This window comes from Ursus arctos, unplaced genomic scaffold (assembly GCF_023065955.2).
Source record: "Ursus arctos isolate Adak ecotype North America unplaced genomic scaffold, UrsArc2.0 scaffold_22, whole genome shotgun sequence".
Lineage (NCBI taxonomy): Eukaryota > Metazoa > Chordata > Mammalia > Carnivora > Ursidae > Ursus > Ursus arctos.
The window spans coordinates 56,329,701-56,346,654 of record NW_026622897.1 but is presented as its reverse complement, the minus strand read 5'-3'; the positions used below and the strand labels follow the sequence as shown (position 1 = coordinate 56,346,654).

At 38.2% G+C, this 16,954-nt stretch overlaps 1 protein-coding gene across 1 annotated transcript; it reads right to left on the bottom strand.

Annotated features, from left to right (window-relative positions):
• Positions 1-10,269: 10,269 nt before the first annotated feature.
• Positions 10,270-11,229, bottom strand: LOC113269451 (olfactory receptor 52B4-like). The gene has a single exon (XM_026518341.1). It carries the CDS (start codon positions 11,227-11,229, stop codon positions 10,270-10,272), a length of 960 nt encoding a protein of 319 aa, XP_026374126.1.
• Between the last annotated feature and the right edge of the window lie 5,725 nt (positions 11,230-16,954).

Genomic DNA, 16,954 nt, shown 5'->3' with positions numbered 1-16,954 from the left:
TCCTCATAAGGCCATTACTTTTAAGAGCCGGAGACGTAGCTGATGCTCCTAACACAGAGAAACAGACAGTAACACAAGATGAAGAGACAGAAGACTATGTCCCAAACGGAAGTACAGGGCAAACCACGGCAAGAGACCTAAGTAAAACAGATATCACTTATCTGCTAGAGATAGAGAATTTAAAGTAATGATCATTGAGATGATCACCGGACTTGAGAAAAGAGTGGATTACATCAGTGGACTCCTTAAAGCAATAAAGAATAAATCAGAAAAGGAGAACACAATAAAACTAAAAATATACTAGATGGAATTAATAGACTAGAGGAAGCAGAAGAACAAATTAGCAATCTGGAGGACAGAGTAACGGAAAGTAATCAAGCTAAGCAGGTGAGAAAAAAATATTAAGCAAATAAGAATAGACTTAAGGAATTCAGTGATCCCATCAGACATAACATTCACATTATAGGGATCCCAGAAGAACAGAGGAGGGGACAGAAAATGTATTTGAAGAAACAACAGCTGGAAACTTCCCTAATCTGGGAAAGGAAACACATATCCAGATCCAGGAAACACAGAGATTCCCCCAACAAAATCAACCCAAGGAGGTCCACATGAAGACACATAGTAATTAAAATGGCAAAAAGTAGTGATAAGGAGAGAATTTTAAAAGCACCAAGATAAAAGAAGACAGTTACATACAAGGGAAGCCCGTAAGCCTATCAGCAAATTTTTCAACAGAAACTGTAGGCCAGAAGGGAGTGACATGATATAGTCAAAGTGCTGAAAGGAAAAGAAAAAAACTACAGCCAAGAATATTCTATCCATCAAGGCTATCATTCAGAATAGAAGAGGTAAAGAGTTTAGCAAACAAAAGCTAAAGGAGTTCATGACCACTAAACCAGTCTTACAAGAAATGTTAAAGGGGACTCTTTGAGTAGAAAGGAAAGACCATAATAGTAAGAATGTAGTAAGCACAAAAGCAGTAAAAATGAGTATATCTGTAAAAATCAGTCAAGAGAATCACAAAAGGATGTAAAGGATGACAATATATACCTAAAACATGGGAAGAGAGGAATAAAGAATGGGTTCAATCTTAAGTGACCAACAACTTAATATAGACGCTATATGCAGATATTATATACAAACTAGCATGTATAACCACAAATCAAAAACCAGTAATAAACATGCAAAAAATAAAAGAATCTAAGTATATCACTAAAGAAGTCCAGAAAATAATGAGAAAAAAAGAGAAGGATGAGAAAAGAACAAAAACAACCCCAAAACAAGTAACAAAATGACAATAAATATATACCTATTAATAATTACTTTGAATGTAAATGAACTAAATGCTCCAATCAAAAGACATAGGGTGACAGAATGGATGAAAAAACAAGAGCCATCTATGTACTGCCTACAAGAGACTCATTTCAGACCTAAAGACACAGGCAAATTGAAAATGAGGGGTTGGAGAAACATTTATCATGCAAATGGATATGAAAAGAAAGCCAGGCAACAATACTTACATGAGACAAATAGTCTTTAAGACAAGGACACTATATAATAACAAATGGGACAATCCAACAAGAAGATAGAACAATTGTAAATATTTATACACCCAATATGGGAGTACCCAAATACATAAAACAGTTAATAATAAACATAAAGGAGCACAATAAAACATGTTGTATTATCAGTCATAATACAATAATAGTTGGGGACTATAACACCCCACTTACATCAAGGGACAGATTACCAAACAGAAAATCAACAAGGAAACAGTGGCTTTGAATGACACACTGGATCCAATGGATTTAACAGATATATTCAGAACATCCCATCCTAAAATAGCAGAATACATAATCTTTTCAGGTACACATGGGACATTCTCCAGAATAGATCACATAGTAGGCCACAAAACAAGTCTCAACACATTTGATCATGGTATGAACAAAGTCATAGCACGTATTCTTCTCTGACCACAATACTATGGAACTAGAAAGCAACCACAAGAAAAAATCTGGAAAGTACACAAATACATGAAGGTTAAATAACATGCTACTGATCAATGAATGGCCAAACGAAAAAAAAATCAAAAATTACATAGAAATGAAAATAAAAATACAACAGTCCAAACCTCTGGAATGCAACAAAAGTGTGCAAAGAGGAAAGTTTATAACAACCGAGGCCTATCTCAAGAAGCAAGAAAAATCTCAAATAGGCAACCTAACCTTACACCTAAAGGACCTGGAAAAAGAAGAAGGAAGGAAGGAAGGAAGGAAGGAAGGAAGGAAGGAAGGAAGGAAGGAAGAAGGAGAGGGAAGGAAGGAAGGAAGGAAGGAAGAGAAAGAAAGAAAGAAAGAAAGAAAGAAAGAAAGAAAGAAAGAAAGAAAGAAAGAAAGAAAGAAAGAAGAAAGAAAGAGAAAAAAAGAAAAGAAAAAACAAAACCCAGAAGGAAGGAAATAATAAATGATATAGGAACTAAATAGAATAGATCAATGAAATCAGGAGCTTGTTCTATGAAAAAATCAACAACATTGATAAACCTCTAGCCAGAATCATTAAAAAAACAAAAAGAAGATTCAAACAAAATCACAAATGAAAGAGGAGAAATGTTCATAGCAGCAAAGTCCACAATAGCCAAAGTGTGGAAGGAGCTGAGATACCCTTTAATAGATGAATGAATAAAGAAGATGTGGTTCATATATACAATAGAATATTATTCAGCCATCAGAAATGATGAAGAGCCACCATTTGCATCAACATGGATGTAACTGGAGGGGATTATGTTAAGTGAAGTAAGTCAAGCAGAGAAAGTCAATTATCATATGATTTCACTCATTTATGGAACATAAGCAATAGCGCAGAGGGCCATAGGGGAAGGGAGGGAAATCCAAAGTGGGAGGAATCAGAGAGGGAGGTGAACCATGAGAGACTATGGACCCCAGGAAACAATCTCAGGGTTTCAGAGGGGAGGAGGGTGAGGGAGGGGATAACAGGGTGATGGGTACTGAAGAGGGCATGTGCTGTGATGAGCACAATGATTCAATAATGAATCATTGAACTCTACATCAAAAACTAATTATGTACTATACTGTGGTTAATTGAACATAAAAAAAGAAAAAAAAACCCTCCTCCCAACTCCCATCCTTGACTCTTGGCAATTATTAACCTGTTCTTCAAGTCTGTAGTTTTGTTATTTCAAGAATGTTGTATAAATAAAATCATAAAATGCTTGAAAAAAAAAAGAAAGAGGAGAAATGACAACCGACACCACAGACATACAAAACATTGCAAGAAATAGCAGGGAGATCGGTAGGAGAAGGAAGGGAAGAATGAAGGGGGTGTAAACAGAAGGGGGAATGAACTACGAGAGACTGTGGACTCTGGGAAACAAACAGGGCTTGGCGGGGCGGGGGGATGAGATAGTCTGGTGATGGGTAGTAAGGAGAGCACGTAGTGTATGGAGCACTGGGTGTTACACGCAATGAATCATGGAACAGTACGTCAAAAACTAATGATGTACTGCGTGGTGACTAACATAATAAAATTTTTTTTAAAAAATGCAAGAGAATGTTATGAAAAATTATATGCCAACAAACTGGACAACCTAGAAGAAATTAAGAAATTCATAGAAATGTATAACCCACCAAAACTGAAGTAGGAAGAAACATAAAATTTGAACAGACTGATTACCAACAGTGAAACTGAATCCATAATCAAAAAACTTCCAACAAACAAAAGTCCAGGTCCAGATGGCTTCATAGGTGAATTCTACCAAATATTTAGAGTTAATACCTGTTCTTCTCAAACTTTTCCAAAAAATTAAAGAGGAAGGAAAACATTACCTTGATACCAAACTCAGATAAAGACACCACAAAAAAAGACAAGTACAGACCAATATCCCTGATGTACATAGATGCAAAAATCCTCAACAAGATGTTAGCAAACCAGATCCAACAATACATTTTAAAAAATCATTCACGATCAGGTGGGATTTATTCCCTGGATGCAAAGATGGTTCAATATTCACACCCCAGTCCACGTGATACATCACATCAACAAAAGAAAGGGTAAAAACCAAACGATTGTTTCAGTAGATGCAAAAAAAGCATTCGATAAAGTACAACATCCATTCATGATAAAAAAAAAAAACCCTCAACAAAGTGGTTTCAGAGGGAACATCTCTCAAAATAATAAAGACCTTATATGAAAAACCCACCATTAACATCATCCTTAATGGGGAGAAAGGGAGAGCTTTTCCCCTAAGGTTAAGGTCAGGAAAAAGACAGTGATGTCCATTCACCACTTTTATTCAACACAGTACTGGAAGTCCTAGCCACAGCAATCAGATAACAAAAAGACACAAAAGGCACCCAAATGGGTAAGGAAGAAGTAAAACTTTTACTATTGCAGATGACATGATACTCTATACAGAAAAACCCTAAAGACTCCACCAAAAAAACTACTGGAACTGATAAATGAATTCAGTAAAGTTACAGGACACAAAATTGATGTACAGAAATCTGTTGCGTTTCTATACACCAATAATGAAGCAATAAAAAGAGAAATTAAGAAAACAATCCCATTTACAACAAAAATAATAAAATACCTAGTAATAAACTTAAAAAGATGGAAGATCTATACTCTGAAAACTATAAAACATTGATGAAATAAATTGAAGATGACACAGAGATTCCATGTTCATGGATTGGAAAAACAAATATTTTTAAAATGTCTATACTACCCAAAACAGTCTACACATTTAATGTAATCTCTGTCAAAATATGAAGAGCATTTTTCATAGAACTATAACAAACAATCTTAAAATTTGTATGGAACAATAAAAGACCCCAAATAGCCGAAGCAATCTAAAAAAAAGAAAAACAAAACTGGAGGCATCATAATTCCAGACTTAAAGTTATACTACAAAGCTGTGATGATCAAAACAGTATAGTACTGGCACAAAAACAGACACATAGATCAGTGGAATAGAGTAGAAAGCTCAAGAAATAAACCCACAACTATGTGGCCAATTAATCTCTGACAAAGTAGGCAAGAATATGCAATGGGCAAAGGATAATCTCTTGAACAAATGATGTTGGAAAAACTGGACAGCTACATGCAAAAGAATGAAACTGGACCACTTTCTTTCACCATACACAAAAATAAACTCAAAATGGATTAACTATTTAAATGTGAGACCTAAAATCATAAAAATCCTAGAGGAGAAACCGGCAGTAACCTCCTGACACCAGCCATAGCTGGTAGTATTCAAAATGACATATCCAATAAAAGGTTAGTATTCAAAATTAATTTTTAAAAGCGTGCCTGGATGGCTCAGTCAGTTAAGCATACAACTCTTGATCCTGGCTCAGGTCATGATCTCAGGGTTGTGAGACCAAGCCCCACATTGGGCTGCATGTTGAGTGTAGGACCTGCTTAAGATTCTCTCTCTCCCTCTATCTCTGCCCCTCCCTGCCCTATTGTATGCTCTCTCTCGCTCTCTCTCAAAAAAAAAAAAAATTATATATGTCACTTAATACAACTCAACACACATAAAAAAAACAATCTAATTAAAATGGGAAGAAGATATGAACAGGCATTTCTCCAAATGTCAGATGGCCAACAGACACATGAAAAATTTCTCAACATCACTCATCATCAGGGAAATGCAAATCAAAACTATGATGAGATATCACCTCATACCGTCAGAATAGCTAAAATCAAAAATTCAAAAAACAAGCATTGGCAAGGCACTGGAGAAAAAAGGAACTCTCTTGCACTGTTATTGGCAATGCAAACTGTTACAGCCATTGTGGAAAACAGTATAGTTTCCTCAAAAAATTAAAAACAGAACTATTCCTACAATCCAGTAATTGCATTACTGGGTATTTATGTACCCAAAGAACATGAAAACATTAATTTGATGGGATAGATGCACCCCTCTGTTAATTACAGCACTATTTACAATAGCCAAATTGGGGAAGCAGCTTGAGTGTCATCAATATATGAATAGATAAAGATGCGAAACACACACACACACACACACACACACACACACACAGAGGAATATTATTCAGCCATAAAAAAGAATGAAATTTTGGCATTTGCAACAACATGGATGGATCTAGAGAGTATAATGCTAAGGGAAATAAGTCAATGAGGTAAAGACAAATAATGTATTATTTGATTCATATGTGGAATTTAAGAAAGAAAACAAAGAACAAAAGAGAGAGAGAGAGAAATCAAAAAACAGACTCTGAACTATAGAGAACAAACAGATGGTTACCAGAAGGGAGGTGGGTGGGGGAATGGGTGAAATAGATAAAGGGGATTAAGAGTACACTTATTTGGGGCACCTGGATGGCTCAATCAGTTGAGCCTCTGACACTTGATCTCAGCTCAGATCTTGATCTCAGGGTTGTAAGCTCATGCCCCATGTTGGGCTCCACTCTGGGTATGGAGCCTACTTCCAAAAAAAAAAAAAACACACTTATCTTCATGAGCACTGAGTAATATATGGGACTGTTGAATCATTCTGTTGTAACTTGCAACTAATACAACACTGTACGTTTGCTGGGTCGTAGGGTAGCACTACTAGGTATTTACCCCAAAGATACAGATGTAGTGAAAAGAAGGGGTACGTGCACCCCGATGTTCATAGCAACAAAGTCCACAATAGCCAAACTGTGGAAGGAGCTGAGATGCCCTTCAGCAGATGAATGGATAAAGAAGATGTGGTCCATATACACAATGGAATATTACTCAGCCATCAGAAAAGATGAATACCCACCATTTGCAGCAACATGGATGGAACTGGAGGGGATTATGCTAAGTGAAATAAGTCAGGCAGAGAAAGACAATTATTATATGGTTTCACTGATATGTGGAACATAAGGGAGGACATTAGGAGAAGGAAGGGAAAAATGAAGGGTGGGAGTCAGAGGGGGAGACGAACCATGAGAGACTGTGTACTCCAGGAAACAAACTGAGGGTTTCAGAGGGGAGAGGGGTGGGGGGACAGGTTAGCCTGGTGATGGGTATTAAGGAGGGCACATACTGCAATGAGCACTGGGTGTTATGTGCAAACAATGAATCATGGAACATTACATCAAAAACTAATGATGTACTACTGTATGGTGTCTAACATAACGTAATAAAATTTAAAAATGAGAAAAAAATCACTATGTTAACTACACTGGAATTAAAATTTTAAAAATAAAATGAATCTCAGATTGCCCTCAGTAAATCTGGCAAATAATCATTTCATGAAACTTAGATACTGTACAAAGATGTCAGTGACCTTTAAGTTTATTGGTAAGAATTATTTATAAGAATGAATATAGGTCTATCTTAACAATGGACAGAAAGAAGTTACTCTGAAGGAAGGATAAAAAGAACAGAATTCTCAGGCAAGATGACAACGTGACAGAGCTAAATCAATACAAGTTGGCAAAGTCCATGACGTCTTTCTCAGGCAAGATGACAACGTGACAGAGCTAAATCAATACAAGTTGGCAAAGTCCATGACGTCTTGGTTGATAAACTGAAGGAAGAGAAGGAGCACTCAGTCCTGTATGAATGGGGATGTCCTGGGGATTGGAGGGATTCTGTATGGCAAGGTCACAGAGAAATTTTTTAAGGGTAAGTTATAAAATCCACTTTTCTGCTTTTATGTCTTTGCCTTGGAGTACTCAATGTAAATGGTGGTTTGTTCCCCTTTTTTTATGTTCAGTTCACCACTGTATAGTACGTCATTAGTTGTTCCTTTTCATTGATATACTGGTAGGAGAAAACTACCATGATATAAACTTAAATATTCTCATTTCTCAAAATCCAAATACCTTGGCATATCAGGTTACCCCAATACTTGGAGATGTTCACTACACAGATGACATATGACCATCCCCTTGGGCCCCATTGAAAGGAATTAAGTAATAGAGATTTCATAGTATCTTAACTTCTATCCCATCGATAATCACTAACAAGTGATCCAGGTATACCCCTGCATGTCAAAGATTCTCTTGAGAAAGGAGGAAAGATTGTACCAGCACCAATTCCAGTTTTGATTAATATTTTCCTGTAAAATGCAAGTAAGTCCTCTTGACTTTTGTGATCTTTGATTCTACAACTTCTTTTTGAATTAGAAGAGACAGAAATTATCACACCAAGTATTTAAAGATAAACAAGGCAGAAGTTAAAAATGTATCCACTCCTTACTCTGTCATACATACTCAAGATCCTGTTTATATTTTTAGTTCTATCACAGCCATATGACAAAGGCATAATCAAGGAATTTAGAGGTTATGGTATTTTTATGAAACTGTGTATTATATTCTAAATTTTTCCAGTGTTACTGTGGTGTAATTGACATAAAAAATGTATACACTTAAGGTGTACACTTAAATATACACGTATACTTTGTGAAATGATTACCACGATCAAGCTGATTGACAGATTCCTTGCCTCACATAGTTACCTTGTGTGTGTGTGTGTGTGTGTGTGTGTGTGTGTGTGTGTGTGTAGTGAGAACACTTAATGTCAACTCTCAGCAAGTTTCGAGTATATAATAATGTATTGACTATAGTCATCATACTGCACATCATTAGATACTTGGGTTTTGTAACTGAATGTTTGTAACCTTCAACCAACACCTACTTCCCCCACCCCTGTGCTCCTGGCAACCACCATTCTACTCTCTGCTTCTATAAGTTTGCCTTTTTTAGATTCCACATATAAAAGATCTTACGGTATTTGTTTTTCTGTGTCCAGCTTATTTCACTTAGTATAACATCCTCCAGGCTCATCCGTGTTGTCACAAATGGCAGGATTTTCTCCTTTTTATAGCTGAGTGATAGTCCATTGTATATATGTACATTTTTTTCTTCCAGCTTTTTAAAGGTATAATTGACATATAACATTTTATAAGTTTAAGGTATACAACATGATTTAACACATCTGTATTGCAAAATGATTACCACAATCAGGTTCATTAACTCATGCACCATTTCACAGTTAAATTGTTCTGTGTGGTAAGAATTTCTAAAGTCTACTCTCTGAGAGACTTTCAAATGATACAATACAGTATTAACTATAGTGGTCACCAAGCTGTACATTATATCCCCAGAACGTACTCATCTTATAGCTGGAAGCTGCACGCTTTGACAACGTTCACCCCTTTCTCCCATCCCCCACTCCTCACCTCTGGCAACCACTGACCTGTTCTGTTTATATGAGTCTGGTTTATTTTTAGATTCCATATATAAGTAAGATCAAACAGTATTTGTCTTTCTCCTAGTTATTTTACTTAACATTATGCGCTCAGGATTCATGCATGTTGTCACAAATGGCAGGATTTCCTTTTCATGACTGAATAGTATTCCGTTTTGTGTGTGCATGTGTATGTGCGTGTATCACATTTTCTTTATCCATTCGTCTCTCTAGACACATAGGTCATTTCCGTGTCTTAACTATTGTAAATAATGCTGCAATGAACATGAGGGAGCGCAGTTATCTCTTCAAGATAGTGGTTTCATTTCCTTTATATATATACCCAGAGGTGGAATTTCTGGATTATATGGCAGTTGTTGTTTTCATTTTTTGAGGAACCTCCATGCTGTTTTCCTTAACGGCTCTACCAATTTACATTCACACTAACAGTGCACAAGGATTCCCTTTTCTCCACACCCTCACCAGCACATGTTATCTCTTGTCTTTTTGATAATAACCTTGCTAAAAGGTGTGAGGTGATATCTCATTGTGGTTTTGATTTGCATTTCCCTGATAATTAGTGATGTTGAGAATTTTCTCATGTACCTACTGGTCATTTGTAGGTCTTCTCTGGAAAAAAAAAATGTCTTTTCAGGTCCTTTGCCCATATTTTAATCAGGTTGTTCTTTTGCCATTGAGTTTTGTTATTGAGTTGTATGGGTTTTTGTATATTTTGGATATTAACGTCTTGTCAGATGCATGATTTGCAAGTATTTTCTCCCATATGTTGCCTGTTTGTTTTGCTGATTGCCTCCTTCGGTATACAGAAGTTTTTTAGTTTGATGTAGTTCCACTTGTTTATTTTGTTTTTATTGCTTGTACTTTTGGTGTGATATCCAAAAAAGCTCATGCTCTTTTCTAAACACTACCCTTCTCAAGGCAATATGGCAATCTATCTTTCAAAGTCATGATATATCGCTTTGTTCACAGTCAATAGAACCCTTAGTTCATAAGGCTCTACAAAGCAGGGAGAGTAATAGTGGTAAACATACCACCTGATCAGTCACACAGACTCAGCATGGTTCCACTGTGAAAAGTACTGACCACACGCTCTCGAATCTGCTTGGTCTTGACCCCATAAATGATAGGGTTCAGCATGGGAGGGGCTAACATGCAGATATTGGCTAGCAGAATGTGAGTGTGGAGGGGAACATGATGCCCAAATCGCTGCGTAATTATTGTAAAAATGCCAGGCAAGTAGAACATGGAAATGACTCCAAGGTGGGAGCCACATGTGCTCAGGGCCTTTTGCCGAGCTCCTCGGGAAGGGAGGTGGAAGACTGCGTTGAGGATGAGGATGTAGGAAACCAAGATGAGCAAGGCATCTAGCACTACAGTAGAGAGGAGAACAGACAAGCCATACCAGACATTGACACGAATATCAGCACAAGCAAACTTGGCAACAGCCATGTGCTCACAGTAGGTATGTGGTAGCACGTTGCTATGGCAGAAAGGCAATCTCTTCACCAGGACCACATCTGGGAGTATCACAGAGAAGCTTCTCAGGACCACAGCCAGGCCAACCCTTAAGATTACTGCGTGGCTGAGCACTGCTGTGTAGCGCAATGGGTCACAGATGGCCACATAGCGGTCAAATGCCATGGCCAGCAGAATCCCTGACTCAGCAATGAAGGTGGCATGGATGAAGAAGATTTGAGTGAGACAGCCATCAAGGGAGATCTCCCCAGCATGGAACCAGAATATGGCCAGGGCTTTGGGCACAGTGGTAGTGGACAGGATGAGATCAGCCACAGCCAGCATGCAGAGGAAGAGGTACATGGGTTCATGGAGGCTACGTTCAGTGATGACGATGAAGACAAGGAGGCTATTCCCAAGGACAGCAACCAGGTAGGAAATGAAGAAAGGAAGAGAGATCCATGTGTGTTGGTCTTCCAGGCCAGGGATGCCCAGCAGAATGAAGAATGAGTGACTGGTACCATTATAGTTGAGGGTTGCCATTCCCAGGACAAGTTACCAGGTGTTGGTGTATAAGATTTGCAGTCACCTCTTCTCTTTTGCCAAAAAAAGGTGAATAGGGTTGAAGTATGGGAAGTAGAAATAGGTCATTTTTCACTGGATGAGCTGTGGAAAGAATCCTGGTCAGAAAGTCAGGAAACGTGGGTTAAAACTCTTTGACATCCTATTCACTAACTATGTGATCTCAGTAAAATTACTTCCCTGCTCTGGGTCTCTCTTTTATTGCCTTAAAGCGAATGTTGGGGAGAAGTTGGATGATCTGTAAGAGAGTTATTCCAGCTCTAGAATAGATCTGTCTCTGGTTGTTATAAATAGTTAAGAGCTGTGAATAACAAATACTGCAGTTTCCACTTTGACTATCAGAATGCAATATGTGTCTCAAAAGGAAACTGGACACTGAGTTGATGATAATTTAACAAGCCTTTCTGAGCGCCTACGAGGGCTCCTAGCGAGAACCTACTTGGGGGAGACAATTAAGTAAAATATCTAAACGATACAGATAGTGTAAAGGAAAAGTTAAACACAAGGAGTTGTGGAAACATGGAGAGGTTCCCAGGAGTTCAGAAAAGGTTTTCTAAAAGGCACCACCCTAAGTGGAAACTTGAAGAAGTAATGTTTTGTCAAATAAAGGTATGTGAGGAGGGAATGACATGAACAAAGTCACAGAGATCTGAAAGGACATAAAGTTTAGAGGAAAATTATGATTCACTGTTAGCAAAGAGGACATGGTACAAAATAGTAGAAAATAATGTCATGCAGTGAGGTAGGGCTCACATCACTGAGGACTTTGATCGTACCAGTGTAAGGAGGTTAGAATTTACGTTGACGCGGTAAGATCCACTGAAGGATTTGTGGTGAGAAAATGGCATGATGAAGTTGGCATTTCAGGTAGTGCGTGCTCTTACACGCATGCGCTCTCTCTTTCTCTCTCTGTCTCTCTCAGTATTGTGTAAGATGGGTGGTGAAGGGAGGAGACAGTTTGGAGAACGGAGACAGATCAGTTAGGAGGGGCTCCGTGCGTTATCTCACACTGTGGTATTTAAGATAACTGCGGTCATTTCCCCCATTTTACGGATAGGGGAGCAAACAAAGTTGAGAGAGTTTAAGTAGTGTCCTACCCAAGGTCACCTGGCTAGTAAATGCTAGAATTTGGCTACCCATGCCATCCTTAGAATCACTTCATATCTGCCCTATTGCACCTTGGTGCCCTTCATCAGAGGACTGTGTTTTCCTGACTCCTGGCTCAAGGAGAAAAACAACAAAAACATCTATTTTTCATTCCCTTAACCTTCCCACCCTCACTCTGCCATCTACAAATTTATATTTGAATCACCTTTTCCCCCTATTCAAGGCTCAGCCATCCATCTGTACACTGGACCCCAACTTTCTCTTTAAGCCTTTCCCTACTAATCTGTTATTCTAGTAACTTCAAACTCTCCCTCTCTGTTACCTCTTTCTCCTTCATGTGAAAGTATGTTCAACTGTATCTTCTCCCTTCACCTTAGTTTCACAGAAGAGAGAATGTGCTCTCTCTACTTCTATCCTCTTACCATCCCCTACTCTTTACCCAAAGCCAGTTTACTTATAAATAACCCCAATATGCCGCTAAGGCTTCCTTCTCTAAAATAATCTATCATATCACAGCTGCCAAATCTAATGTTACTTTTAATTTGCTTTATTAGGAATCTCCAATTTTTGTCAATATGTTTGTGTGATAATGGCAATCACTAAATACCTATTGAGTGTTAGATATATTTATAACCATCACGCCAAATCTATGAAATTGAATGTATCACCAGTTCATACATGAAGAAATTGACTCTCAGACAAGAAATTGTCCAAAGTCAAACAATCTGATAGTAGCTAAGCTGATATTTGAATCTAAGAGTAAGAGAATCAAAGTTTCCATTAGCTTTAAAAACTTCCATTTTGTTATTTCGACTACCTAAGCCACCTTTCTGTGGCTTCCTCCCCGCTCTCTTCTAATTGCACGTATTGCATGGTGCACTGGGTGTTATACGCAACTAATGAATCATCGAACTTTGCATCAGAAACCAGGGGTGTACTGTATGGTGACTAACATTATAATAAAAAATATTTAAAAAATAAATAAATAAATAAATTTCTGGGGCAAAAAAATAATAATAATTCTCCTACCTATTCCACAATATGTAAGACATGCAAGACAACGTAATATAGAAAAAATGGTAGGGGTTTAGAACCAGACCTACCTGGGTTCAATTCCAGTTCTGCCTGCTGCAAACCCACACGCGGACACACAATCTTCCGTTCAGGTGCATATTATCACACACGAACAGTCACCACACACATATTCACTCCTACGAATTTTGATGAAGTTTTACACACTAACATTTTTACTATTGATACAATTAGCCCTTTACTGTGAACACATTGACCCATACCTACACACACTCACACACACTTTCCAACTTTTCTTCACACATATACCCACCCAAAGTCACACAGTCATTAACCAAACTCAAACGCTCACAGAGATAAGTTATGACTTATATGTCATAAATTTGGCATCTTCATTCGGCACATGGATTCTCCTCTCATGAAATCAGTTTCTTCCGAGAGGTGAAGCTTCCAGAGACTATTCCACTCTTAGCCCTGTCTCCAGCCTTCTAGCCCCCTTACCACTGCCAGAAGAAAGACTCTCATAGAAATGCAGTTCATAGGACAACACTCCTGCTTCACCAGTTCCATTCTTGATATTTGATATCTCTGACTCGTGTTTGGGTAAATCAATTCGGGTTGGCACTTTATACCAGGGGTCATCAAACAGCAGTCTGTGGGCCAAATCTTGCCCATCACCTGCTTTTGTAAGTAAAATTTTATTGGAACACAGCCATTTCCCATATTTACATTGTTTAGGACTGCTTTTGTGGGACAGAGTAGCTGCAACGGAGACCATGTTTGAAGGTTAAGACTTTTACTCTTCCCTTTACAAAAAAAATTTTACCAACTCCTGTTTTAGAATGATCTTATAACTTTTTGCCAGGGCCACAGAAGGAAAGGGAATTTTCCCAAGTTCACAGAGTAAATGAGTCAAGAAGGTCTCTCGCCTCTACTTCCACTAGTATTTCCACTATGCCACAAAGTGTCTAGGGAAACATTTTGGTCTGTCCTCTCTGCCTGTGCTGTCAGGGGATGGAGAATTCCACATACAGCCTCTAAAGGGTTACCAAATGATGAAGGCAATCCATCACTGTTCCCACATATCTCATCAGCCTCGGTGTTTTCCACTTCCTTTATCCCCACGCGCAGTCAGACTCCACCATTGATGTCTTTGAACAGAAGGGCCCAGAGAGGAAACAGGCTACCCTGGGTCAATACCAACCCACATCTCTCCTCACCCCAAACTGTGCATCACAGCCATCAGGAACCACAGACTGGAGCCATGCCTCTGCCTGGATGGCAGGGTATTCCCACAACCAGCAGACTGTGTGCAGTGGCCAGGGGACCAAATTGGAAAAAGAACTGCAGAGCAAATTATTCTTTCTCTGAGCATCTTTGGGGACCACAGACCTATTCAGGTGACTTTCTTCTCCCCTAGGATATCCTCTACTGCCAGTGACATAACAATAAGCCCTTAACCCTTCCTTCTCTGAATGCCAGAAGCCCCCTATGAAAAGTATCCCTGAGAAGCTGTATGAACTTGGGAGAGGAGAAGAGGTGGGAGAGAGGTTTCAGAGGGGAGAGGGCAGGGCAGAGGATAGGATTGTGATTAGGAACCTTCATCAAGGCCCCACACCTCACTCCAGGTCATCTTCTTCAGCCTTGACTTCCAGAAGGCACAGAAGTATATTAGGAGCTAGAATCCTATAGATTCTCTCAAACATTCATTTGTTCCTTCACCACCCATTCAGTCAACATGTATTAAGTACTAACTATGTTAACCATGCCATGATAAAATGTTAATAAATTTAAATCCACTGAAAATTTATGATTTCTCAACATTTGCTGCAACATGGATGGCATTGGAGGAGATTATGCTAAGTGAAATAAGTCAAGCAGAGAAAGACATTTATCATATGGTTTCTCTCATCTATGGAACATAAGAACTAGGAAGATCGGTAGGGGAAGAAAGGGATAAAGAAAGGGGGGGTAATCAGAAGGGGGAATGAAGCATGAGAGACTATGGACTCTGAGAAACAAACTGAGGGCTTCGGGGGAATGGGATAGGCTGGTGATGGGTAGTAAGGAGGGCACGTATTGCATGGTGCACTGGGTGTTATACGCAACTGATGAATCATCAAACTTCACATCAAATAAATAAATAAATAATTCAAAAAATTTTATATTATTTTGTATACAGGACTAATGCTTTGATTCAATCATCCAAGGATTATCAATGGAACATTTTCATTGATGACCCTCCAAGATTTTTCTCCCATATTCATGGGTTTATATATTGTAAGATAAAACAGTACATGTGGCACATTTTAATTTCGTAATATAGGAACTTTCCATTTTTTTTCCAGTTGGAATAAGTTATGTCTTTTTTTAGTGATGAGATTTTTTTTATTATGTTAGTCACCATACAGTAGTACATCATTAGTTTCTGATGTAGTGCTCCAATTAACAATTGATAATAAATGTTCCCAGTTGTAACAAATGTTCTGTAAACCATGTAGCTCCTTTCATTCATCAGCATGTGTCTCCAGTCTGATGCAATGCCACATAGTACTCTATAAATATATCCTGAAAAATTTGACTAAATATTGCACTTTGGCGACATACTACATTTAACCATTTCACTACTATTGAATATTTATAAAGCTGTTTTTCTCTGTTAAAAATATTCTGTAATGAATATATTTTCACATAAATTTGCATTTGTGTCCTGGATTATTCTATTTAAATATTTGATATTTCAAAGAAGGAAATTGTTATGGCAATGTTTCTATTTGCATGTATTTTTTATTATTGATAGAAATTTTTAAAATTTTTTTCCAGACTAGTGCTCATTCACTCTAGTGTAGGAGCTAATGCTGCTTTGTTGTTTTTTTTTTTTTTAAGATTTTATTTATTTATTCGACAGAGATAGAGACAGCCAGCGAGAGAGGGAACATAAGCAGGGGGAGTGGGAGAGGAAGAAGCAGGCTCGTAGTGGAAGAGCCTGATGTGGGGCTCGATCCCATAACGCTGGGATCACGCCCTGAGCCGAAGGCAGACGCTTAACTGCTGTGCCACCCAGGCGCCCCCTAATGCTGCTTTGAGACTCATGTTATCTACTTTCTCCTATTCCTCAAAGCTGTCTGAAGATCCTCTGGATTCCCTCACCACAAATGCACGTAAGTTTTACACTTGTATCATAGGGACTTCAATGTCCATCTGGAAAATTAATTCTTCACCTGGTGCTCTTGATTCCGTTTCCTCCTCTGATCTCAATTGCATTTCCCTTTACTCTACTTGTTATTCATTCCCATAATCACATCCTTTCTCTACTTCCAAGTTTACTAATTCACACATCCCACTGCCTAGCCACAATTACTTGCCCAGCTATACACTGACTACATATATCTGCTTACTAACCTCAGCAAAACTGCTCATCTATCAATACCACAATTCCCTTTCTAAACTTCTGCATGATTTCCATTCTTAATTAACTTTTATATTCTGTTGCCCTTCATTATAATACCTTTAAGTATGCTCAAATCCTTCAAATCTTTTTCTCCAT

Bases quoted from the DNA above. Each gene is read 5' to 3' on its own strand.
- LOC113269451 (XM_026518341.1), bottom strand. From the start codon at position 11,229: ATGGCAACCCTCAACTATAATGGTACCAGTCACTCATTCTTCATTCTG.